At 42.0% G+C, this 25,648-nt stretch overlaps 1 protein-coding gene across 6 annotated transcripts in view; it reads right to left on the bottom strand.

Annotated features, from left to right (window-relative positions):
• Nucleotides 1-25,648, bottom strand: part of LOC114663492 (T-cell differentiation antigen CD6-like) — an 83,191-nt gene that overhangs the window by 32,292 nt on the left and 25,251 nt on the right. For all 6 annotated transcript variants that reach the window (XM_051935732.1, XM_028817255.2, XM_028817254.2 and 3 more), the window contains exon 3: nucleotides 4,794-5,090. In XM_051935732.1, coding sequence (XP_051791692.1) covers nucleotides 4,794-5,090 — 297 coding nt within the window. The remainder of the gene's footprint in view (nucleotides 1-4,793; nucleotides 5,091-25,648) is intronic.

Below are 25,648 nucleotides of genomic sequence, written 5' to 3' on the forward strand. Positions count from 1 at the left end.
GACCCTCTGCAGTTTGCATATTAGGAGAAGGTGGGAGCAGAGGATGCCATCATCTCTATGCTACACCGATCCCTCTCTCACTTGGACAGAGGCAGTGGTGCTGTAAGAATTATGTTTCTAGACTTCTCTAGCGCCTTCAACACAATCCAACCTCTGCTCCTTAGGGACAAGCTGACAGAGATGGGAGTAGATTCATACCTAGTGGCATGGATCGTGGACTATCTTACAGACAGACCTCAGATAGATAGATAGATAGATAGATACTTTATTAATCCCAGGGGGAAATTCACATATTCCAGCAGCAAAAATATTAAATTAAAGAGTAATAAAAAATGCAGGTAAAAAAAAAAACCAGACAATATCTTGAATAATGTTCAACGTTTACCCCCTCTGGTGGAATTGAAGAGTCGCATAGTTTGGGGGAGGAATGATCTTCTCAGTCTGTCAGTGGAGCAGGACAGTGACAGCAGTCTGTCGCTGAAACTGCTCCTCTGTCTGGAGATGACACTGTTTAATGGATGTAGTGGATTCTCCATAATTGTTAGGAGCCTGCTGAGTGCCCGTTGCTCTGCCACAGATGTTAAACTGTCCAGCTCTATGCCAACAATAGAGCCTGCCTTCCTCGTCTTGGGAACTGCACGTCTGACATTGTGGTCAGCAACACAGGAGCGCCACAAGGGACTGTACTTTCTCCGGTCCTGTTCAGCCTATATACATCGGACTTCCAATACAACTCAGAGTCCTGCCACATGCAAAAGTTCACTGATGACACTGCTATCGTGGGCTGCATCAGGAATGGACAGGAGGAGTATAGGAACCTAATCAAAGACTTTGTTAAATGGTGCGACTCAAACCACCTACAACTGAACACCAGCAAAACCAAGGAGCTGGTGGTGGATTTTAGGAGGCCCAGACCCCTCATAGACCCCGTGAGCATCAGAGGTGACTGTGTGCAGATGGTGCAGACCTATAAATATCTGGGAGTGCAGCTGGATAATAAATTAGACTGGACTGCCAATACTGATGCGCTGTGCAAGAAAGGACAGAGCTGACTATACTTCCTTAGAAGGCTAGCGTCCTTCAACATCTGCAATAAGATGCTGCAGATGTTCTATCAGACAGTTGTGGTGAGCGCCCTCTTCTACACGGTGGTGTGCAGGGGAGGCAGCATTAAGAGGAAAGACGCCTCACGCCTGGACAAACTGGTGAGGAAGGCAGGCTCTATTGTTGGCATGGAGCTGGACAGTTTACCATCTGTGGCAGAGCGACGGGCGCTGAGCAGACTCCTATCAATCATGGAGAATCCACTGCATCCACTAAACAGGATCATCTCCAGACAGAAGAGCAGCTTCAGCGACAGACTGCTGTCACTGTCCTGCTCCACTAACAGATTGAGGAGATCGTTCCTCCCCCAAACTATGCGACTCTTCAATTCCACCCGGGGGGGGGGTAAACGTTAACATTATACAAAGTTATTATCTGTTTTTCACCTGCATTATTATCACTCTTTAATTTAATATTATTTATTGTATCAGTATGCTGCTGCTGGAGAATGTGAATTTCCCATTGGGATTAATAAAGTATCTATCTATCTATCTATCTATCTATCTATCTATCTATCTATCTATCTATCTATCTATCTATCTATCTATCTATCTATCTATCTATCTATCTATCTATCTATCTATCTATCTATCTATCTATCTATCTATCTATTGTCTGAGTGTCTGCCAGAGTTATTCTCCAGGTATTCCACTGCTGCACCTAGCACATCCCACAGATGAGTCTGACATGGATAGATCATTCCAGATTGGCCCAGTTTTAAAGTGTGTGTGTGTGTGTGTGTGTGTGAGTGCGCCGTGCAGTAGACTGGCACCCAGTCTTGTTGGCATTGGCTTACGTCACCGTGAGCCTGCACTGGAACAGGAAGGATGGAGCACATTATAGGATGTTGCAGATTTTACATTTGAAAGAATAAAATGGATGATTTACCCAACCTTGTGCACCATATAAAATCAAATGAATAATCTGAAAATCTTTCTCAGCAGTTTGGATAAAATAGAATGTGGAGATCATCTTAAAAAAGTATTTGTGTGCCTTATAATTGCAAACCTATGTTTGCACAGGTTTAATGCGACAGATAGATAGATAGATATTAATTTTAGTATAGTTGGCCAGATAGATAGATAGATAGATAGATATTAATTTTAGTATAGATATTTTACTATAGATAGATATGTAAGGCACTATATGATAGATAGATAGATAGATAGATAGATAGATAGATAGATAGATAGATAGATAGATAGATAGATAGATAGATAGATAGATAGATAATCTCAACAAATCCCACTGTTAGCTGACTCCATTTGTGTGAGAAAGAAGAGGACCACCGCCTTTAAACCAGTCTGTGAGGGTCATCTGGCTCAGTACCAATGAATTTCAAAAGATACATGCACGAATACTTCTAAAATAAGCACTCGTGACATACAGTAAGTAATCTAACAGTAAATAAGTCATTAAAGGTGTACTGTATATCTAAAAAATACAAACTGCATAAGGAAGACATCCAACTGTGAATGCAGAAAATGCATCTTTAGGCACATGTTGCCCTTCTCAGCACACCCTTGAACGTCTTCCAAGTGATTTCCTTTGGCCTGACCAGATGTTCAGACTAATTGACTGTATCACGTTGGAGATCGGGGGAAACTTCCAGAAGGACAACCATCACGGCAATACTTCACTGATCTGGGGTTTATGGCACAGTTGATAGACAGAAGCCACCTCTCAGGAAAAGACACATGAAAGGCCACTTGGAGTTTTCAAAACGGCACCTAAAGGACTCTCAGACTGTGAGAAACAAGATTCTCTGGTCTGATTAAACCAAAATGAGCATCACGTTTGGAAGAAACCAGGCACAGTTCATCACTTGTGCAGTACCATTCCAACGGTGAAGGATGGTGGTGGCGGTGTCATGCTGTGGGATTGTTTTTTAGCATTAGAGACTTGAGGGCAAGACAGGGTGGAGGGAAAGCTGAACGGAGCGAGTGACAGAGATGTGCTTAATTGAAACCTACTCAAAATACTCTGGAGTCAAGATGGGCCGAAGGTTCACAGTCTAACAGGACAAAGCAAAGGCAAGACAGGAGTGTCTTAGGAACAACTCTGGGAATGTTCTTGAGTGGCTCAAGCCAGATCCTTGAATTGAACCCAATTGAACATCTCCTGAACACGGCTGTCTGCCAATGATCTCCATCCAACATGACTGAGCTTAAGAGTATCTGCAGAGAGGAGTGGCAGAAATTCCTAAGTTCAGGCGTACAAATCCTGTCATGTCAGATTTAGGAAGACTCCATGCTGCCAGAAGGGCTTCAATGAAATACTAATTAAAGCAGGGATCGCAAACTCCAGTGCTGGAGGGCTGCATGTTTTCATTCTGATCCTTTTCTTAATTAGTGACCTATTTTTGCTGCTAATTAACTTCTTTTGAATTAGTTTTAATTGACTTGTTTTTTAAGATTTGTCCCCTTGAATTTCTTCACTGTTTCTCTGAATTACTTCATTTCTTTCCTTAAACAGAAATGAAAGGTGAAGTAAGTGAGCCAACAGAAGACCACCTAAGTCAGGGCCCCAAACTCCAACCAATTTCACTCCAAACAGTTGCTCAATTAGGCGCTGAGTCTTGTTGTTAATTAAACTCGTTCTTTAATTCTGTGGCTTGTTGCTGCTCTTATTGTGCAAATAGCAGACATTTCTGAAATTGGTGATTTCCTCTTTACTAAGAGCACCGGTCAAATGTTTTGATGACCTGAGCAGATCAGCATTCCTGAGACCTTCATGTTTCTTTATTTTCAGATATTGTATGATAGACACCAGTTGTTTTGGCTCATTTTGTATCTCATTATTGTTTGGCTGCTAATTAAGGAAAAAGAAACAATTAAGGGATCTGAGTCTTCAAGAGCAAGTCAATGAAAATGAATGCAAAAGAAGTTAATTAGCAGCAAAAACAGGTCACTAATTAAGAAGAGGGTTAGAATGAAAACCTGCAGCCACTGCGGCCCTCCAGGACCGGAGTTTGAGATCTCTGGATTAAAGGATCTGAATACCTGAACATCTGAATAGAATCTGTGTGTCCATATGATAGTTCAGTTTTTTTTTTCTTTTTTAATAAATTTGCAAAAATGTCTACAATCCAGTTTTTCCTTTGTCGTTCTGTGGCATTGAGCGAAAAATTAATGTAAATATTTTTAATACAACGCTGTAACATCATAAAATGCATGTAAAACAGTTAAGTGGTCTGACTACTTCCGAAGCTCACTGTATGTTTAATAATTTTGTAAGAAGAAGTAAAGACTGTTTTACATCATTCGGTAAAGAAAATGGTGGATCAGTTGTTCAAAGTCCAAGTTCAAATCCTGGCCCTGTAGATGTCTGGTGGTGTGTGGTTTGCACATTCTGTTGGTATCTCTATGCGTTTCTCTCGGTGTGCTCCAGTTTTTGTCCCTCATGCATGTGAGGTTAGTGGAGTTCATGAGGAGCTAATTTCTGAATTAGCCCGCTGTTGACCCGGACCTGAGCTTGTCCAGTAATAAACTGGTTCCCAGCCCAGGGATGGATTCTTCTGCCTGATTCTTTCTAAATGCATCCCACTCCTCAAAACCCTGAGTTTTTAAGCAGGTAAGAGAATGGATAGATGAGGTGGATACGATAGGAAAATGGAATGAAACAAAATCTGATATTTTACGACAATACAATATCGTATATTAAAAAGAATCTTTGGTTGGGCACCCTACCTTTACAGGTTACGTTAATTTTGTTTTTTGACGTGATGTTGGGCACTGTGCAGTTCCATTGTCCTTCTTCATTCAAATAACATTCCAGCACACCGGAGGGATTCCCAACTTCCACCTGAGTGGGAGGCTGAGAGAGTGAAGTCCCTCCGCAGGAAAGGTTTCGGCAAACTAAATCCACGTAGGTGGTGCTGTTATTTGTTGAAAGCAATAGAGGCATCCATGTCCCATTGTAAAAGCCATGAAGGAGACCAGAACAATTGTTGTCACCACCCAGTAACACTAGTCTTAAGCTTTCAGCTGTGAAGAGAAACAAAAATTACAAGTTAGTTTGCAGACTAATTTTAAGACCACCAGGGACCCTCACTTGATTATTGGGGTAACTGTCAGTAGACTGTTTGCCTTCTGTGAGATACCCGGGTGGCAGAATGAAAGAGGCAGAGTATAAACCTTGAAGGGGGCATGGAAATATATCTACATGAATATTTACTGCATATTTGTATATATTATGATGGGTGGCCCCAGCCGGGACGCCAGCTGGATGCAAGGAGAGAGCATCTACAAGGCACTACCTCCTCCGGGACGCTAGAGGACAGCTCTCCTGGGCAGCTGTGGCACCATGAATTCCCACAGGGCACACTGGGAGTTGGAGTTTGGCACAGCCCTGTTGGGTTCTGTGGGGGCCGCTAGGGGGAGCTGCAGAGCCCTAGTTTGGGCTTTCACCACACCTGGGAGTGATTGATTAACGAGCCACCTGGAGCACTCCCAAAGTCAATGGAGCCGCCTCACTCCATTCAGGGAGCCAGAGTCGGGAGGAAGAGGGATGAAGACCCGCCTTGAGCAGTTTCTCATGCAGAATGGAAAACTCACTTCTGGATCTGCATCTGAAATTTTTAAGTATCTTCGCACCTTGAGCGGACAGTCTTACATCAGCGCATTGAATTTTGGCCAGGGAGTTCGCGCCACTTCGCGAAATGGCCGGCCGAAGTAGCTATACAATGGAACCTTGGGTCACGACCGCAATTCATTCCAAAACTCTGGTCGTAACCCGATTTGGTCATGACCCGAAGTAATTTCCCCCATAGGATTATATGTAAATACAATTAATCCGTTCCAGACCATACGAATTGTATGTAAATATATTTTTTTAAAGATTTTTTAGCACAACAATAGTTAACTATACCATAGAATGCACACTGAAATAGTAAACTAAATGTAAAAACATTGAATAACACAGAGAAAACCTTGAACAACAGAGAAAAGTAACATTGCAAGAATTCACGCTATAGCTTTATGAACTGCTCGCTATAAACACTTTTTTTTCAATGAGTTTTAAGCACAGGGAAAAACATGAACATTTGAAAAATCCGTAATTTAATAAACAACCAAGAAAAGTAACATTGCAACAATGCACGCTACGAACCGATCGCTGTAAACAGAAGTGAAGTGGAGGTTAAAATGCAATAGAAAAAAGTCTTCATAAAATACAACGAGGTTAAAACAATACTCGAATCAGTCTCAAGCCCGGTGCATTCTTTAACTGCCTTCTCAGCTTTACGCGGCCAGGCCCTCTCTCTCTCTCTCTCTCTCTCTCTCTCTCTCTCTCTCTCTCTCTCTCTCTCTCTCGCTCTCTTTCTCTCTCTCTCTCACTCGCTGTCACTCTCTCTCTCTCTCTCGCTCGCTGCACAGGGAATGCACAGGGAGAGACTGAACACGTGCGGAAATCATCGGTGCGTATGAACCGGAAGGGAAACTGGCTCGTTCGTCACCTGATTGTGTGGTCGTGAACAGATGCAAAAGTTTGGCAAACTTTTTGGTCGTAACCCGATTTGTATTTGGTCTGCGACGTTCGTGCCCCGAGGTTCCACTGTACACTGGTCATTTCTAGTAATTCAGACTTTGGCCACATCTCTCGGCCAAAATGCGAAACGGCCGGCCAATTCGGGTTTTATAATAGAGTCCAAAATTAACAAAGGAATTAAAACTGACAGTATGAAATTCAGACATAAAGTGCTTCTTTAGAAATTATGGATAGATATGAAGAAAAAATATCCACAAATTAAAAAAAAAAGCTTTAATAATTCCAGATTTTTTTTACATTTTACCTGCGTGATTTAGAAGAGAAAGGCCGCAAGCAATTAAGAAATAATGAGAATGTGTCTTTCTAGTATTCTACCTTATAAAAAAAAAGATAATATAAACTGTCATATATGAGCCACCATAAGCCCCCAGAACATGTCCCTTGCGCAAAAGGCATAATTAGATTAGACTGGATCAATTTTACTAATCCCATCTGGAAATTCAAATGCACATAGCAGCAGAAACATAAAAAACAAGAACACAGACTCACAGGACAAATAATACAATCAACTGAAAAATAAATACGAGGGACATTCAAAATGTTTCTGCACTTTTATATTTTTGTTTTTTAATGGTGAAGGCGGGAGGAGTAGTGATTGGTCGTGTCTGAGAGTCTGTCTGGCAAGCCGGCTGCCCTTGCAGTTTAGTATGAGAGTTGTCACCCTGTAGTGAAGATGGCAGCCAAACTTATAAATTGCACCAAGAGGAACAGTGTTTGTGGGCAGAAGGTGTGTCACGGGAGCACAAATTCATCTCCGCCTGTGTGTTCAGTAGGGGGATAAAGTTCTCTCTCGTAGGGTCGTCTATGAGTGGATTGAAATGTTCGAAAATGCCTGTACTAGTGTGACGGATGCAGAGCACTCTGGGCGTCCAGCTACAGCCATGTCATGATGATGTGAAAGCAGCAGTGCATCAATGGCTACGCACTCAACCAAAAATATTTTTTTTGCCAATGGCATTAAAAAGTTGGTACGACGCTGGAAAAATTACATCGCAAAGGTGACTATTGTAGAAAATTGATGTCATTTGTTTTTGAAATTCTTAATAAATAGAGTTGAAAAAAAGTGTGGAAAATTTTTAAATGTCCCTCGTACATACAGTGCATCCGGAAAGTTTTCACAGCACATCACTTTTTCCACATTTTGTTATGTTACAGCCTTATTCCAAAATGGATTAAATTCATTTTTTTCCTCAGAATTCTACACACAACACCCCATAATGACAACGTGAAAAAAGTTTACTTGAGGTCTTTGCAAATTTATTAAAAATAAAAAAACTGAGAAATCCCATGTACATAAGTATTCACAGCCTTTGCTCAATACTTTGTTGATTCACCGTTGGCAGCAATTCCAGCCTCAAGTCTTTTTGAATATGATGCCACAAGCTTGGCACACCTATCCTTGGCCAGTTTCGCCCATTCCTTTTTGCAGCACCTCTCAAGCTCCATCAGGTTGGATGGGAAGCGTCGGTGCACAGCCATTTTAAGATCTCTCCAGAGATGTTCAATCGGATTCAAGTCTGGGCTCTGGCTGGGCCACTCAAGGACATTCACAGAGTTGTCCTGAAGCCACTCCTTTGATATCTTGGCTGTGTGCTTAGGGTCGTTGTCCTGCTGAAAGATGAACCGTCGCCCCAGTCTGAGGTCAAGAGCGCTCTGGAGCAGGTTTTCATCCAGGATGTCTCTGTACATTGCTGCAGTCATCTTTCCCTTTATCCTGACTAGTCTCCCAGTCCCTGCCGTTGAAAAACATCCCCACAGCATGATGCTGCCACCACCATGCTTCACTGTAGGGATGGTATTGGCCTGGTGATGAGCGGTGCCTGGTTTCCTCCAAACATGACGCCTGGCATTCACACCAAAGAGTTCAATCTTTGTCTCATCAGACCAGAGAATTTTCTTTCTCATGGTCTGAGAGTCCTTCAGGTGCCTTCTGGCAAACTCCAGGTGGGCTGCCATGTGCCTTTTACTAAGGAGTGGCTTCCGTCTGGCCACTCTACCATACAGGCCTGATTGGTGGATTGCTACAGAGATGGTTGTCCTTCTGGAAGGTTCTCCTCTCTCCACAGAGGACCTCTGGAGCTCTGACAGAGTGACCATCGGGTTCTTGGTCACCTCCCTGACTAAGGCCCTTCTCCCCCGATCGCTCAGTTTAGATGGCCGGCCAGCTCTAGGAAGAGTCCTGGTGGTTTCGAACTTCTACCACTTACGGATGACGGAGGCCACTGTGCTCATTGGGACCTTCAAAGCAGCAGAAGTTTTTCTGTAACCTTCCCCAGATTTGTGCCTCGAGACAATCCTGTGTCGGAGGTCTACAGACAATTCCTTTGACTTCATGCTTGGTTTGTGCTCTGACATGAACTGTCAACTGTGGGACCTTATATAGACAGGTGTGTGCCTTTCCAAATCATGTCCAGTCAACTGAATTTACCACAGGTGGACTCCAATGAAGCTGCAGAAACATCTCAAGGATGATCAGGGGAAACGGGATGAACCTGAGCTCAATTTTGAGCTTCACGGCAAAGGCTGTGAATACTTATGTACATGTGCTTTCTCAATTTTTTTATTTTTAATAAATTTGCAAAAACCTCAACTAAACTTTTTTCACGTCGTCATTATGGGGTGTTGTGTGTAGAATTCTGAGGAAAAAAATGAATTTAATCCATTTTGGAATAAGGCTGTAACATAACAAAATGTGGAAAAAGTGATGCGCTGTGAATACTTTCCGGATGCACTGTACATCCATACACCAAAATAAATGTAATGAGTATGCTGGGTGGAAGCATTGAATTGGCTGATAGCAGTGGGCAGAAAAGACCCCCAGAGGCTTCACCATTAATGCATGTGTCTGGAACTGCACTCGATGGGAATGGCGCCATTCCAGTACAAGAAGTTCCATCATTTGGCGTTTTTATGCTCCTAGTAGAAAATGCTGTCGCAACATCAATATAGAATCTCTCCTGAGTGAGCAATCAGATCGAGATCTGGTGACTGGAATACAGTGGTGGTGTGCAAAATATTCAGTCCCCTTGAAAGTCATTCTAATTTTCTGCATAACAAAATGTTTGTACACATATTTATCCATTCAGTGTTTTTAAGGTGAACTCTTAACTGTAACAATATATTTCCAAAGTCAAAACAAATCATCTTCTATATTTTACTGAATAAGAAAAACTGAAAAGTTAGTGTTTGGGGTACATGCTCTTCAAACATCTCATTGATGACTTCTGGCACGCTGTCATCTTGTAAAATTCTGCTTCCATCAAGATAGAAATGTTTTTTTTTAGGGTGTATTTGGGCACTCAGAATTGCTATTGCATGCATTGGCATCTGCCTCTGAGTGGATCTTAAACCCTGCCAGCCAACAATTACCAGAGCACCCAGAAGGTTTCACTGTGAGAGATAAGCATTCAGGCGTACAGATTCCATTCTGTGTGTGCCGCACATGCTTATCTTATTTGCATACCGAGAACAAGGTGAGGATGACTCATCCGATCAGGTGACTTTTTTCCTACCGTTCAATAAGCCACTTCCTGCGTTCCTTGCACTGTACTTCAAAACAGGTCCTCCATCTGAAGCTAAGCATGTTCAGGGCTCGGCCAGTACTGTACTTGGATGGGAGAACATCTGGGAAAAGCTGGAGTTGCTGCTGACTGGAAGAAGTGTTGTTGAGGCCAGCAGGGGGCTGTGCATGGATCTGAAAGGGACGCTGTGCTGTAACTATGCCGCTGTCCTTCAGATGAGACACAAAACCGAGGTGCTGACTCTTTATGGTCTTTAAAGATCTCTGGGCAACTTTCAAAAAGAGTAGGGTGTATCCTGAGGTCCTGGCTAAAATTGCCCATTATGGCCTTGTTCATCCTGTCCCCCTAATCATCCCTTGTCTGTAATTGGCTATGTCTCTTTCACCCCTTTTCCCCCTAAGGTGTGGTTACCATACTGGCACAATAATGGCTGCCATCGGATCATCCAGGTGGGTTCCCCTCTGTCTACAGGTATGTAAATTGATTTGAGTTGCAAAAAAAGTGCCATATAAATGTATAGAATTATTAATTTTATGATTAAAGAGCACATCTCAGTGGTAATACAAGGTGTATGCCCTGCAAGTGACCCATAATATCTCTTATTGACATGTTTTGAAGTTTTATGCTCCTATTATGCAACTCCGACTTGTTGGGACAGTACAAAAAATACAAATAAAATTAGAAAGCAGTCATTAGTAAATGATAGTACATGATCTCTATAGCCCACGTTACAACTAATGATTATTTTGTTTTGCGTTTGTCACGCGTGCCTATCAGTGGATCACTCTCTGGGGCTCATTAGAACATTAGAACTCTCTAGACATGAACAGGCTATTCAGCCCAACAAAGCTCGCCAGTCCTATCCACTTATTTCTTCCAAAAAAACATCAAGTCAAGTTTTGAAAGTCCCTAAAGTCTTACTGTCTACCACACTACTTGGTCGCTTATTCCAAGTGTCTATCGTTCTTTGTGCAAGAAAAACTTATGTTTGTGCGAAATTTACCCTTAACAAGTTTCCAACTGTGTCCCCATGCTCTTGATAAACTCATTTTAAAATAACAGTCTCGATCCACTGGACTAATTCCCTTCATAATTTTAAACACTTCAGTCATGTCACCTCTTAATCTTCGTTTACTTAAACTGTAAAGGCTCAGCTCTTTTAATCTTTCCTCATAATTCATTCCCTATAGCCCTGGACTCAGCCTAGTCGCTCTTCTCTGGACCTTTTCTAGTGCTGTTATGTCCTTTTTGTAGCCTGGAGACCAAAACTGCACACAGTACTCATCTGAGGTATGTACTACCACCCCAAGTCAGGAGGGGGCGCTGGCATTAACTAAGCCCTCTTCTGTTCCGTCCATAGTACCGAGAAGACTCCCTGTGAGGGCACTTGACTCCACCTTTTCCGGTCCCCCACCTATAAATTCCGAGGCCGTCAGAAGAAGGCCCCCCTGTGTGAAAAGAACACAGCACAGGATGGAGGTCCTACTTGGTGACTGACTAAAAATTCTTAACCCTTTTTGATTTCCGAGTTCTTTTGTTTCTATTTGTGCCACAATTTATTTTTATTTTTTTCATTTGATTAAATGAGGGCGACACCCCAACACTTGTTCTTTGAACTTGCTCATTCAATCACAACACTTATTTTGATTTTGATACTTGCAACATATTCCATAAAAAGTCTGGACAGTAAAGAATTTACCTTAGTAACTTAGTAACGTTGCCTTTCCTTCTCACTTAATAATTAGTAAACGTTTAGGCATTGAAGACGCCAATTTATTGAGTGTAATTTTGTCTGATTACTTCTGGCAAACCTTGTCGCATTTAAAATGTGCCACACGTTCTCAGCTGGGGATAGGTCAGGTGTGCAGACAGGCCAGTCGAGCACCCGCACCCTCTTCCATGGAATGAGCGCAGAATGTGGATTTGCACTGAATTACTGTAATACGCATGGGCATCCATGGAAGAGATGACGTCTCGAAGACAGAATATGTTACTCCAGAATCTTTATGTATGTTTCTGCATTAATGGGGTCTTCACAGAAGTGCCAGTTACTCTTGCCGAGGACACTGACACAGCCCCGTGCCACGACAGCTTATGGACTTGTAGTTGGCAACAGACTGAATGGTCCTTTTCTTCTTTGGTCCGGAGGACACAATGTGCATTTCTTACAAAAAGGACCTGAACTATTGAGTCGCCCGCAATGTACGTTACCAGCGTGTAACGGTCCCCCGAGCCCAGAGATTTGGACACTGTTAACTCTTTCTCAACAAGTTGAACAGAGTGAAGCTAGCGTTAGTCTGAAATCAGTCTTCTCTCAAGGCCACTGAGGTGTTTTGTATGAGCTATGGTGGGCAGCAAACTAAGGAATTTGGTCCTTGTGGTATTTTTATATATATGTGATGTGAATCACGGTGGATTGTGAGTTGCTTAACTGTGTCACGGCCCATGCCTACTGTGAGCAGAAGACCTCACTTTCAGAACAAGGTGTCTTCAGTTCATTTCCTGACATGCTTGCTCTGTCAGTTAGTCATGCCTTACTTGTGCAGCATCATGTTGTTGCACTTATGAAGCCTGTTTATATTAAAACCACCGCTTACTTTCTTCACTCCGTCTATTACTGCATTTTCAGAATCTCCAATTGAAATGATTTCTTGCTGCACCCTTTTCCTTCACTGCAGCTTCACCACGTTCAGAATTACATCTGCACAAACCTTTCAGTTGTCTGAGGCCTCGGCTTCCTGTTGCTCATTTCCTTTAAAAAAACAACTAAAAAAAAAAATAAAAAAGGTCAGAGGCCTTTAACTTGATTTTTTTTTTTTTGCAAAACTGCATAGAACCCATTTAGCAACGCTGTGCCATTTTTAGAAAAATCTGTGGCTTTCTGGTTCTTGAGGATGCCAAGCTGCTTCTTTTGTTTGGCTGCAAATTGCAATAACGGTGCCAGGCGTTTTTTTTTTTTTTTAAATATTGCAGACGTGCTTTTGGTAAAAAGGTTCAAACGTCTATTAAAAAATTTGAGTTTGGGTTTTTCTGAGGGTCAGTGTATTGTTGCCAGTCTTCCTGTGAGTGAGTAATTTATACATATTGCTGGTTTGCAGTCCATAATGGCGGAGACCATCACTCATGTGCAGTTCAATATTTCCCCAAGCTTGACAATAAAAATCAGTTTTCTGCTTAGAATGTTCTATGCAGGGCAGCAAGTGTGTTTATTTTGATCTCAGCCATTTAAATCAGGGGTCCCCAAATCCAGTCCTGGAGGACCACCGTGGCTGCAGGTTTTCATTCTAACACTTTTCTTAATTAGTGACCTGTTTTTGTTGCTAATTAACTTCTTTTGAATTCATTTTAATTGACTTGTTTTTTAAGATTTGTTCCCCTGAATGTCTTCATCGTTCCTCTCAGTTGCTTCATTTCTTTCCTTAAACGGCACCCAAACAGAAATGAAATGTGAAGTGAGGGAGCCAACAGAAGACCAACTAAGTCAGGGCCTCAAACTCCAACCAGTTGCTCAATTGGGTGCCGATTCTTGATGTTCATTAAACCCGTTCTTTAATTCCATGGCTTGTCGCTGCTCTCATTGTGCAATAGTACACATTTTCCTAAACTCTTTTCATAATTGGTGACCAGTTTTTGTTGCTAATTAACTCCTTTTCCTTTCATTTTCGTTCACTTGTTTTTTAAGATTTGTTCCCTTGAATTTCTTCATTGTTCCCCTGAATTGCTCCATTTCTTTCCTCAAATGGCACCCAAACAGAAATGAAATGTGAAGTGAGGGAGCCAACAGAAGACCAACTAAGTCAGGGCCTCAAACTCCAACCATTTGCTCCATTAGTCACCGATTCTTGTTGTTCATTAAGCCCGTTCTTTAATTCCATGGCTTATTGCTGCTCTCATTGTGCAATAGCAGACATTTCTGAAATTGATGATTTTCTATTTTCTAAGAGCTCTGGTCAAATGTTTTGGGGATCTGAGCAGATCAGCATTCCTGAGACCTTCACCTTTCTTTATTTTCAGATATTGTATGATGGACACCAGTTGTTTTGGCTCATTTTGTATCTCATTATTGTTTGGCTGCTAATTAAGGAAAAAGAAACAATTAAGGAGTCTGGGTCTTCAAGAGCAAGTCAATGAAAATGAATGTAAAAGAAGTTAATTAGCAACAAAAACAGGTCACTAATTAAGAAAAGGGTTAGAATGAAAACCTGCAGCCACTGTGGCCCTCCAGGACTGGAGTTGGGGACGACTAATTTAAACTACAGGTGAGTTTTTGGCCTTTTGTTATATCTGCTGGTAAATTGCCGACCTTTAATAGGTGCAAACCCGTTGCTGTTTTTCCATGCAGCAGAAAATCTGAAACTGACTTTATAACTAACACTTCAAAAAAACAGCCTTAAACCGAGAAGAAAAGGTATAATAATGAAATTAAAGGGGTTGTGAAACATACTGCATCTGCAGTAATATTTCCTCAAAAACAAACAAACAAAACAAAAATATACATAGTGCTGGGAAGTGAAGGAATAGATAAAAAGCATGGCCAATTTACTTGAGAATTTATGTAGAGAAAAGCCAAGCAAAATGACCCCTTTTATTGGCTAACTAAAAAGATTTCAATATGCAAGCTTTCGAGGCAACTCAGGCCCCTTTTTTGATTACATCTCGCCTGAAGAAGGGGCCTGAGTTGCCTCGAAAGCTTGCATATTGTAATCTTTTTAGTTAGCCAATGAAAGGGGTCATTCTGTGTTACCCTGAGTAATTCACTCAGCCTGCCTGTGCTTCATGAGTAGATGATGTCACAGGTGGCTGGGGGGGGCAACCCGGCCGGGACGTCCCGGAGGACCGGAGGAGGGCTTATGCCTCCCCCAAACCATGTGGGGGCGACCACCCTGGTGGCTATGGTTACCACGGGTACAGAGCTTTGAAACTCAACCCTGTAGGGGCCCGTGGTCACTGCCAGGGGGCACCCCAATGCCTACGGAGCCCTGGACCTCAGCATTTCCATCACACACGGAAGTGCTGGGGGGAAGAGGATCAGGGACACACGGAGTGCTTCCGGGTGCGGAGCCGGTACGTCCGCCACACTGGGGAGTGCCGGCGGAAGCTCATCGGAAGACACCTGGAGCACATCCGAGTGTGTATAAATGGGGCTGCCTCCCTCCATTCGATGGCTGGAGTCGGGTGGAAGAGGACGGAGCTCGGAGGAGAGGAGTGGAGGCGGTCAGGAGAAGAGAAAGGCATTGTGTTGAGGGCCTGGACTGAGGGTGATTGGTGCTGCGGCAGTGGGTTGTGTGTGCACATTGTAAATAGTAATCTGTAAATAAATGTGTGTTGGGGGACAAAACGATGTCTGCCTGTCTGTGTTCGGGCTGTCCCCCACAATGAGTAAACAAATGGAGTGTGTTCCGATGTTGTAGATCGCCTTGGGTTCAATGAAATTACCAAATATATGCCAATAATAAAATATGCCACACTAGGGTGGTCCAAAAAAATAAACGTAACCAATTCAAGTTCTCCACAAGGCTACTCTTATTCTTTGTTATTGTGATGGTACGGGTTGGTTCCAAGGAACCTCTTGGAACCCTTAAGCGTCAATAGTCACAGACTGAGCTGAGCCGGGCAAATGAGGACCCGCACGTTCAGCAAGGGGTTGGTGCAGAAGTGTCAGGGCTTTAATTAAAACAAGAAAAATAAGGAGAAAATAGTGCAGAGCAAAAAAAGATCTTGCGTAAATAGTCAATAACTAATTCATAAAATCAGGCAGATGTGGAGGTTAGAATATTCCAAATAAATAATCCAATAAAACCGAGGTTAGAAAAGTCAACAGCAAATACACTGCCTGGCCAAAAAAAAAGTCACCACCAAAAAAAAAGGTCACACACTCTAATATTTCGTTGGACCGCCTTTAGCTTTGATTACGGCACGCATTCGCTGTGGCATTGTTTCGATAAGCTTCTGCAATGTCACAAGATTTAGTTCCATCCAGTGTTGCATTAATTTTTCACCAAGATCTTGCATGATGGGGGCATCACTTCATCTGCCTCTCTTCTTACCCTGATGCGCCCATCACTCTGGAACAGGGTAAATCTGGACTCATCAGACCACATGACCTTCCATTGCTCCAGAGTCCAATCTTTATGCTCCCTAGCAAACTGAAGCCTTTTTCTCCGGTTTGCCTCACTGATTAGTGGTTTTCTTACGGCTACACAGCTGTTCAGTCCCAATCCCTTGAGTTCCCTTCGCATTGTGCGTGTGGAAATGCTCTTACTTTCACTATTAAACATAGACCTGAGTTCTACTGTTGTTATTCTTCGATTTGATTTCACCAAACGTTTAAGTGATCGCCGATCACGATCATTCAGGATTTTTTTCCGGCCACATTTCTTCCTCGAAGACGATGGGTCTCCACTATCCTTCCAGTTTTTAATAATGCGTTGGACAGTTCTTAACCCAATTTTAGTAGTTTCTGCAATCTCCTTAGATGTTTTCTCTGCTTGATGCATGCCAATGATTTGACCCTTCTCAGACAGACTAACATCTTTTCAACGACCACGAGATGTGTCTTTCGACATGGTTGTTTAAGAAATGAGAAGCAACTCATTGCACCAGTTGGGGTTAAATAACTTGTTGCCAGCTGAAAGATAATCGCCCATGCAGGATTTATCCAATAGGAGGCTCGTACTTATTTGCTTAGTTAAATCCAGGTGGCGACTTTTTTTTTGGCCAGACAAAAGCAGAAAGCAGAAGTCTTGGTGCTTACTTCTAAAATTTGACATCTCCTTGGCTTACCCTTAGCAGATCCCTTAGCACGAGGAGACATCAACTAGCAGGCGCAGACAACCCTGTAATGCAGCTTGGGCCCCTGTTGCCACTCCGTCAGCATTTACTTGGGCCTTTCTTGCCACACGGGTTTATCCATTCCTGGAAATTCGAGAATCCCGCATGTCATTCCCGGGAATCCTTGGAATGACACAGTGCACGGGCATCTCACATGTGAACGGTTTTAGAACGAGCGACACTTATTTTTAATAAAACTACTGCAATATGTTGACACCAATAAAAGACTAACCTTAACTACAAGCAGTTCATGCTGTCATATAAGTACATGTATCTAGTTAGTTGCAGTAATAAGAGCGTAGAAAGCACAACATGTCCAGCGTGCGGTCGTCCAGGCGAGAGCGCACCTTCATGCAGAGTCCGCCAGCCGCTGAGAAAGCCCGCTGTGCCTCCACTGAAGTAGGCGGCACAGTCATCAGATACTGATACACTTGTTCTAAACAACGCCCGCGCTTACCGTTGCTCTGAAACACCGGCATTTCAGCTTTTACTGATGAATCCAGTTTCTTGTCATCATTCTGTGATGTCAAGTTTCTTAGCACAGATAATGCAAATTGACGCATTGCAATTTCAAGTTGCTGTTCAAAGCTGTCAACAGCACAGACGTCAATGAACTCTGCCCTGTCCCGGCATTCGTGAGCTGCAGAGTACAGACACCTCCCAGTCCACTGTGCTCAGTCAGCCAGGAGACTGACTGCTGCTGGTCTGTTGTTGACTGAATTAATCGGCAACACACTACACCGTGGGCCAAAAAAACGTGCCAATATATTATTTTCAACTATAACTCTGTTATTTCTTGATCGATTTTTACACTTTTACACGCTATATTTGTGAGCGTGACCGTTCCCATTCAGCCGGGAATTCCAGCAGTTTCATTCCTGGGAATGTGGGAATGTGAAACGTCCGGGAATCCCGGACTTCCATGGGAGCCTTCCAGAGCATTTGGTCACTCCAGCTCCGAAGAGTGCTCAGCAGGAGTGGCCTATCTGCCCCCTTCTTGAGGGTCTGGCCCTACGCTCCTCATCCAGGGCTCATTTCCCTGCTTCCCCATTCAAATCACACCTGACCTTTTCTTTCAGGTTTTCTTTCCTTTAACCTCCATCTCTCATCATTCTCCTTCCTTTCCTGTTTCTGTTTTTTTTTTCTGCTTGTGTTCCCCCCTTTTCTGCCATGCAGGCACCTCTTGTATCCTGGCTGATCGGGTTCATGTGTAATAGTCTGTTTCCTCCAAGGTGTGAATGAGGCACTTGAATGATCAGCTCACATCTGCACGTGAGTGAACTATCTGCCAAGCACCCCAATCAACTCTAGAGCGACGCACGGTCACACACACCCACACTCGATTGGGGGTCTGCATGCTCATGGACGTGATTATTTATTGAAAAACTGCACTCCACCACGGACCTCTTATCCCAATCATATTTATAACAAACTCACATTTTAATGAAAATAGACGACATTTAGAGGTCACACAACTTGGAGGTTTTTACGTCATGTTCCACACTTGCAGGTCTACCACATTAGCTCTGTCTTTGATGAAGTTGGAAAATTCTTGAGATGGTTTACGACCAGTCGAAGAGCAAACCAGTTCTGTTCCTCGCCCTTTGCCAATAAGTCAATGTAGTTTTCGATGAGACTAAATCTTCTTTCAGCTGCGTCGTTCACTACCATTATAGGTACCAGCAGTTCACAAAATTTGTTGAAGATGAGATCATCTGTCCACCGTTCTTGTGGTTTCCTTTCTTTGCCTTCTTCCATAAGGGCATCAAAGATGGAGGTTGGTGTTCTGTTACCAGATCCTCCAACTTCAGCTTTTCAGATTCATTTGTTGCCTTAAGGTGTCTATTAAGGCCTGGTAATGGTGGCCTCTGCAGGCTTTACACCATCTTTTCCTTTGTTTCTGCTGAGACTCTGCCATCAAAAAGGGCTTAAACAGAGACTCCTACTTACTGCTAGAATGTTCTTGAAAGTCCTTATTAATACTGGAATGTTCTGGAAACCTCCTCTTACTACCAGAATATTCTTGAAACTCCTGCTTACAACTATGTGCCGGGCACTTCCACTTACTACTAGAATGTTGTGGGAATTCCACCATAGTACCAAAATGTTCTGTTTCATTTTACTTTATTTTGTTGTTTACTAATCACTTAGACAGTTTAGAGCCCCATGCAAGATTACGTGAGTAGCAACAAAAAGAAAATGTTCAGAAATTAAGCAATCAAAATTTCACAGGTAAGCAAGCTATCTGTCATGGACAAATATAAGCCTTGAAGAGAAATGATGCTACAAACATCTACTCTTTACATTGGTTTGTGGACCACCCTAAGGCCACATGGGAAACAGTGAATGACAGAAGGCAAAATGAACAGGGTGACGCAAAGGTGGATGCTACTTGCTCACAGCTCCAGAGTCCTGGTCCAGATCTTGGCCTTGTCATTAATTTTGAATTTCCCCTCAGGGGTTAATAAAATTGATCTAATCGAATCAAATCAAATCTAATTAACTATGTGGAGTTTACATGTTCGCAGCATATCTAAAGACATTTTCTCCATTGTAAATCTTCCCACATTCCAGAAATGAAATGATTATCCTAATCCAATGGAGGTTAGCTTATTAATGGACAGATACTGCGGGGCTCCATTTATGTAAATCTGTTTCAAACTACTTTGTGTTTTTCTGTACTCTTTGCGTAATTAGTCTTCTTCATCTTCATATTCTTTTTGCCTGATCAACCTTCTCCATTCATCTCAGTCCTCCACTTGAAGTCCTTTTCCATCAGATCTTCCTTTATTTTGTCCATTCACCTCCACTTTGGCCTTTCTCTTCCCCTGGACTTCCATTCCCATCATTCTTTTACTCACATCTTCATTGTCTCTCCTCATCACATATCTACACCACTTCAGCCTCCTTTCCTGTACGTTCTTAGCTCTCTCTCCCACTCTTGTTGCACCTTTGGTTGTCTCATTTCTTGTTCTTTCCTTTTTGTAACTCCATAAGTCCATCTCAACCTTTTCATATTTGCCACATCTAACCTCTCATTCTTTCCCTTTACTGCTCATGTCTCAGCTCCATACATCATTGCTGGTCGCAAACACCTCACCTTTAACCTTCATCTTAATTCTTTGATCTCACAACACCTCCTGATACCTTCTTCCAATTGTTCCATCCACACTGCACTCTGTGGGTTATCTCTGTTTCTAATTCTCCATCTTGGGCGTCCACTGATCCTAGATATTGAAATGTATCCACTCTTTTCAATGGCTGTCCCTGCAGACTAACTTCTACAATAAGACCCTTTTACAGCACATAACTCTTTATTTGATTAGTAAAGTTTGTATTTTACCTGACCACTTGTCACAGCTTTGTGTGTCTGCACTCGGTGAATAAACTAAATAGAACAGAACGGAGTGTGCCTTGTGATCGACTCACACAACATTCAGTGTTGGTTCTTATAAATGTACTTTACCCCATAACTGATCGACAAATGATGAGAAATATCCACAAATGGTTGCTCAAAAACTACAAAGGATGCTGTTTTAATTTCCATTTATAGTTTCAAAAGGGAATGGAGTCTTTATGAACCGGACAGATGACCCCTTAACACTGTACTGACATGTCGATTTAGGTATAAATTTGAAGAACAGCAAAGTGTTTAATTTTCTTGTACTGTTTGAGGTTTAATGCTTTAATAAGTTAAAGGTTTTTGAATAATACAGACTGAAGAGTATAACTCCCTGCCTTTCCTAGAGGTGTGTTTTAATGCTTTATGATTTACTCATAATGCTGCTGTCCGCTCTACAAAGCAGTGGTTCTCAGAGTTTTGGACCAGTCAAAATAAAAGATTTTATTTCCATTAGTATAAAAGCTGTGTTACAATTATCAGAATCTTTTTTAATATGTATTCATGTGAGAAATACCAACCCAAAGTGCACAGAAGAAGAGTTGGCCCATAAAATAAAATGAACAGGGCCGTTAATCAGAACGCACCACCTTAAGTTAACCCTTTGAATCCTGCCCTCCTCCATATTATAACCCCAGTCTGCCCAGCCATTTTGAACAATTTTGAAAACAAAAAAGAAACTGATTTATAAATGGAAAATTGTATTATATGATGCTAGGCCACAATGTTATAACAGGTGGTTGTTTCACAGTTTTCATCATTATAAGGACCTTCCAGTAACATATTCCAAAGCAGTATGTTTCACTTCCAGAAACAACGCTCAAGATCACTTCACATGATATTCAATGTCTTCTGACCAGTCACCCCACATCTCCCCTTCCTCTCAATCTTGGCATCAAGTGACCAAACTCCCTCGGGCACCGTCCAACATGCGGCGGGGATAATGACGGGTGTGGACTTTGGCCGGGGCGGTACACCTGTCACACCGTAACACAGGTGTCCTCAGACGAGAACGGGGGAAAGAGCCCTCCAGTGGAGCAGAATGCCAAAAGCTCTCTTTGCCTGCTTGTACTTCTCTGGTTTGAGCTGCTACCATTTTAAAGTACAAATGAAATCCTTTCCATTGTCTTATTAAAACCTTAAAAATAACAAACAAAAAAAAAACAAAAGCAAAACTGACCTGCAGCTGAAAAAAACAGCAACGTAACTTGAGTATGTAGCATAGCAACGTAGTGAGACAGCGGTAGTCTAATACAGGGGTCCCTAACTCCGGTCCTGGAGGACCACACTGGCTGCAGGTTTTCATTCTAACCCTTTTCTTAATTAGTGACCTGTGTTTGCTGCTAATTAACTTCTTTTGAATTCATTTTAATTGACTTGTTTTTTAAGATTTGTTCCTCTGAATTTCTTCATTTCTTTCCAAACAGAAATGAAATGTGAAGTGAGTGAGTCAACAGAAGACCAACTAAGTCAGGGCCTCAAACTCCAACCAATTTCACTCCAACCAGTTGCTTAGTTAGGCGTTGAGTCTTGTCATTATTTAAACCAATTCTTTGATTCCATGGCTTGTTGCCGCTCTTATTGTGCAATAGCAGACATTTCTGAAACTGTTGATTTTGTCTTTTTCTGAGAGCACAGTTAAATGTTTTGTGGACCTGAGCAGATTCCTGAGACCTTCATCTTTCTTTAGTTTCAGGTATTGTGTGATGGACACAGTTTGCTGGTCATGTTTTGGCTCATTTTGTATCTCATTATTGTTTGGCTGCTAACTAAGGAAAAAGAAACAATTATCAGATCTGGGTCTTCAAGAGCAAGTCAGTTAAAATTAATTCAAAAGAAGTTAATTAGCAGCAAAAACAGGTCACTGATTAAGAAAAGGGTTAGAATGAAAACCTGCAGCCACTGCGGCCCGCCAGGACCAGAGTTGGGGACCCCTGGTCTAATATTCCGTTCAGCTGGGTTATGACGGCAGAGAGGGGTAGTGGTCTTTTGGGAATTCAACCCTATGGCAGTGGACTGCAAGATTTAGAGAGCTGAGTAGCATAACAGATATGTGTAGGCAGTCAGGGATGGATTAATCATTAAGCAAAATAAGCAAAGGCTTAGGGCATCAAGAGGGGTGTGGGAGACGACCACAGAAATTTTCCATTATTGGATTTACCACGGACTGTATGGTGCAAAACTGCAAATGATGCAGCTGAACCAGGTTTCACAAAAAGGGGCTTGCCCATTAAATGAAAAGATGTGTATATATATATATATATATATATAAGAGTAAAAATAATATTAAAATAGCAATTATAGAGGCAGGCTGGATGTCTTATCTTTACTAAGTACACAAGCAGATGTGTTGCGTAAGATTAGTTTTGAGGATCTGATCAAAGACCTTGCAATTAGAAAAAGTAAGAGAAAACTTTTCAAAAATGAATAAAGTGGACCACACTTTGAGAAACCACTGCTATAAAACATTACCAATGAAAACATTCATAATTGTAGAAAATTATTGTGAGAAAAAAATTGGCAGATCAAATACTGTAGACCTAGTTGTGCGCCCTGTCTAGGATGGGCTGAAATCAAAGTAATCAACATAGACCTCAGTGTTAACGTTTGCAGTGCACTATTTATTGGAATGTATTTTTTAATGCATTTAGTAATAAAATGAATTGCATTTGCCATTCCAACAGATAGTGCATGACAAACATTTGTAGTGATACAATGCATTTCATGTCTCATTCTAACAAATTGGCGTAAACATTATTAGTGATAAAATGCATAGCTTTTATCATTCCAACAAATTGTGCATGTCAGACATTTGTAGTAATAAACTGCATTGTATTTATCTTTCCAAAAGATGTCCCATCACAGAGATTTGTAGTGATAAAATGCATTGCATTTGTCATTCCAACAAATTGTACGTGCCAAACATTTGTAGTAATAAATTGCATTGTATTTGTCATTTCAACAGATGGCGCATCATAAAGGTTTGTAGTTTGTGTTGGAATGACAGAAACATAGCAACCGGATGGACAGACAGGCAGACAAACAGACAGTTGTCCTTTTATTAAGGTGAATGTTAATAAATTAAAAAAAATAAAAATCATATAAGCTGATTACAGAACAGTGCCAAAGAGTAATCAGTAAACATTTCCTTTATGGTGATAATCCTGAAGGCAAAAGGATTTGTTTTAACAGAACTTTCCTTTTTTAGAGGTGTTCCCTGTGATTGACACTTTAAGTTATTTATTCACTTCGGTATGTTGCCTTCATTTCTGCAAAGCAAAGCAGACCACCAGTGTCAGTGAGGTTCCTCTGTGGTGTTCAATAAAGTTAGCCAGTGCTCAGCGCTCCACTTCTCGCTTAGCCACAGCTGAAATTTTCTGCCAGCTGTATGGCTTAAAAAGCAGATGAACAGCAAACCTCAAGACTGCTGGTTTGAACCCCACCGCTGACTCACTTTGAGGCTGTCATTAATTAACCTTTTTTTTTTGGCTCTGCTGCCATTCATGTGTGTTAAAATGTATGTGTAAAGCACTTTATCTCATAAACAGATAACACTTGATACACCACACAGTCTTTATCAGGCAGCCATACCACATGCACTTCAGAACGGGTCATCCTCCTGAAGCAAACGTATGTTCAGGCCCGGCCTGCACTTGGACGAGGGGCCATGTAGGAAAAGGCTTGGGCAGCTGCTGGAAGAGGTGTTGGCGAAGCCACCAGGGGGCACTTACCCTGTGCTCTGTGTGTGGATCCCATTGCCCCAGTGCAGTGACGGGGACACAGTGCTGTCAAAATGGTGCCATCCACTGAATGAGACACAAAACCGAGGCCCTAACTCTCTGTGCTCATTAAATATCCCTTGGTATGATTTGTAAAGAGCAGGGGGTCCAGGCTAAGTTATCATCCTGACCCCCTGATCATCGCCTATCCCCAACAGACAATCTACATTATCTCTCTCACCCCTTCACCACCTCATGTGTGGTGAGCACATTGGTTAGGGTTGCCAGATGTCCCTTATATACGGGTATTTGATAATTTTGTCCCCTGTCCCGTACTGACCTTTCAGGGACACCCAAATGTCTCGTATTTAGTTCATTTTCAAATTTCGTAATAAAAATATATTTTTAATACCTTCTTACGGTACTTAGTTGTAACTTTTAAGTAATTATACTTTGTTTTCTCAGATTCTCTTGATGAAAATAACCCAAATGTAACAAGGAAACTTGTGTTTGCTGCCTGTCTGCAGCTTGTTCAGTTGCTATGCTTGGCTGAGGACAGCGACACTCTTACCGTGTTCCTCTCCAGCCGCGCTGCTGTGCAGTTCTGGATCAGCATTGACACTTACAGTGACGGTCAACAAAGGGTGCTGTTACTACTCGCCACCGCCCACTTTTTTTCTAACTGCCTCTATTAAATAACAATAATAATATTTCTCTGTTGTCTGTATTAAATAAATATTTTCAAATGATTTCACTTTTGTTTTCCTGACAACCCATTAAAATCCTTGCTTTATGTTTTTAACTTATGTCTCTACTTTTATATAATACAGTCATATGAAAACGTTTGGGAACCCCTCTCAGCCTGCATAATAATTGACTCTCCTTTCAACAACAAAGATACCAGTGGTATGTCTTTCATTTCCTAGGAACATCTGAGTACTGCGGTGTTTTCTGAACAAAGATTTTTAGTGAAGCAGTATTTAGTTGTATGAAATTAAATCAAATGTGAAAAACTGGCTGTGCACAAATGTGGGTCCCCTTGTCATTTTGCTGATTTGAATGCCTGTCACTGCTCAATGCTGATTACTTGTAACACCAAATTGGTTGGATGAGCTCGTTACGCCTTGAACTTCATAGACCGGTGTGTCCATCATGAGATATAAAGGTATTTAAGGTGGTCAATCGCAAGTTGTGCTTCCCTTTGACTCTCCTCTGAAGAGTGACAGCATGGGATCCTCAAAGCCACTCTCCAAAGATCTGAAAACAAAGATTGTTCAGTCTCCTGGTTTAGGGGAAGGCTACAAAAAGCCATCTCAGAGGTTTAAACTGTCAGTTTCAGCTGTAAGGAATGGAATCAGCAAATGGAAGGCCACAGGCACAGTTGCTGTTAAACCCAGCAGGTCTGACAGGCCAAGAAACATACAGGAGCGGCATATGAGCAGGATTGTGAGAATGGTTACAGACAACCTACAGATCACCTCCAAAGACCTGCAAGAACATCTTGCTGCAGATGGTGTAGCTGTACA

This window comes from Erpetoichthys calabaricus, chromosome 13, assembly GCF_900747795.2.
Source record: "Erpetoichthys calabaricus chromosome 13, fErpCal1.3, whole genome shotgun sequence".
NCBI lineage: Eukaryota > Metazoa > Chordata > Cladistia > Polypteriformes > Polypteridae > Erpetoichthys > Erpetoichthys calabaricus.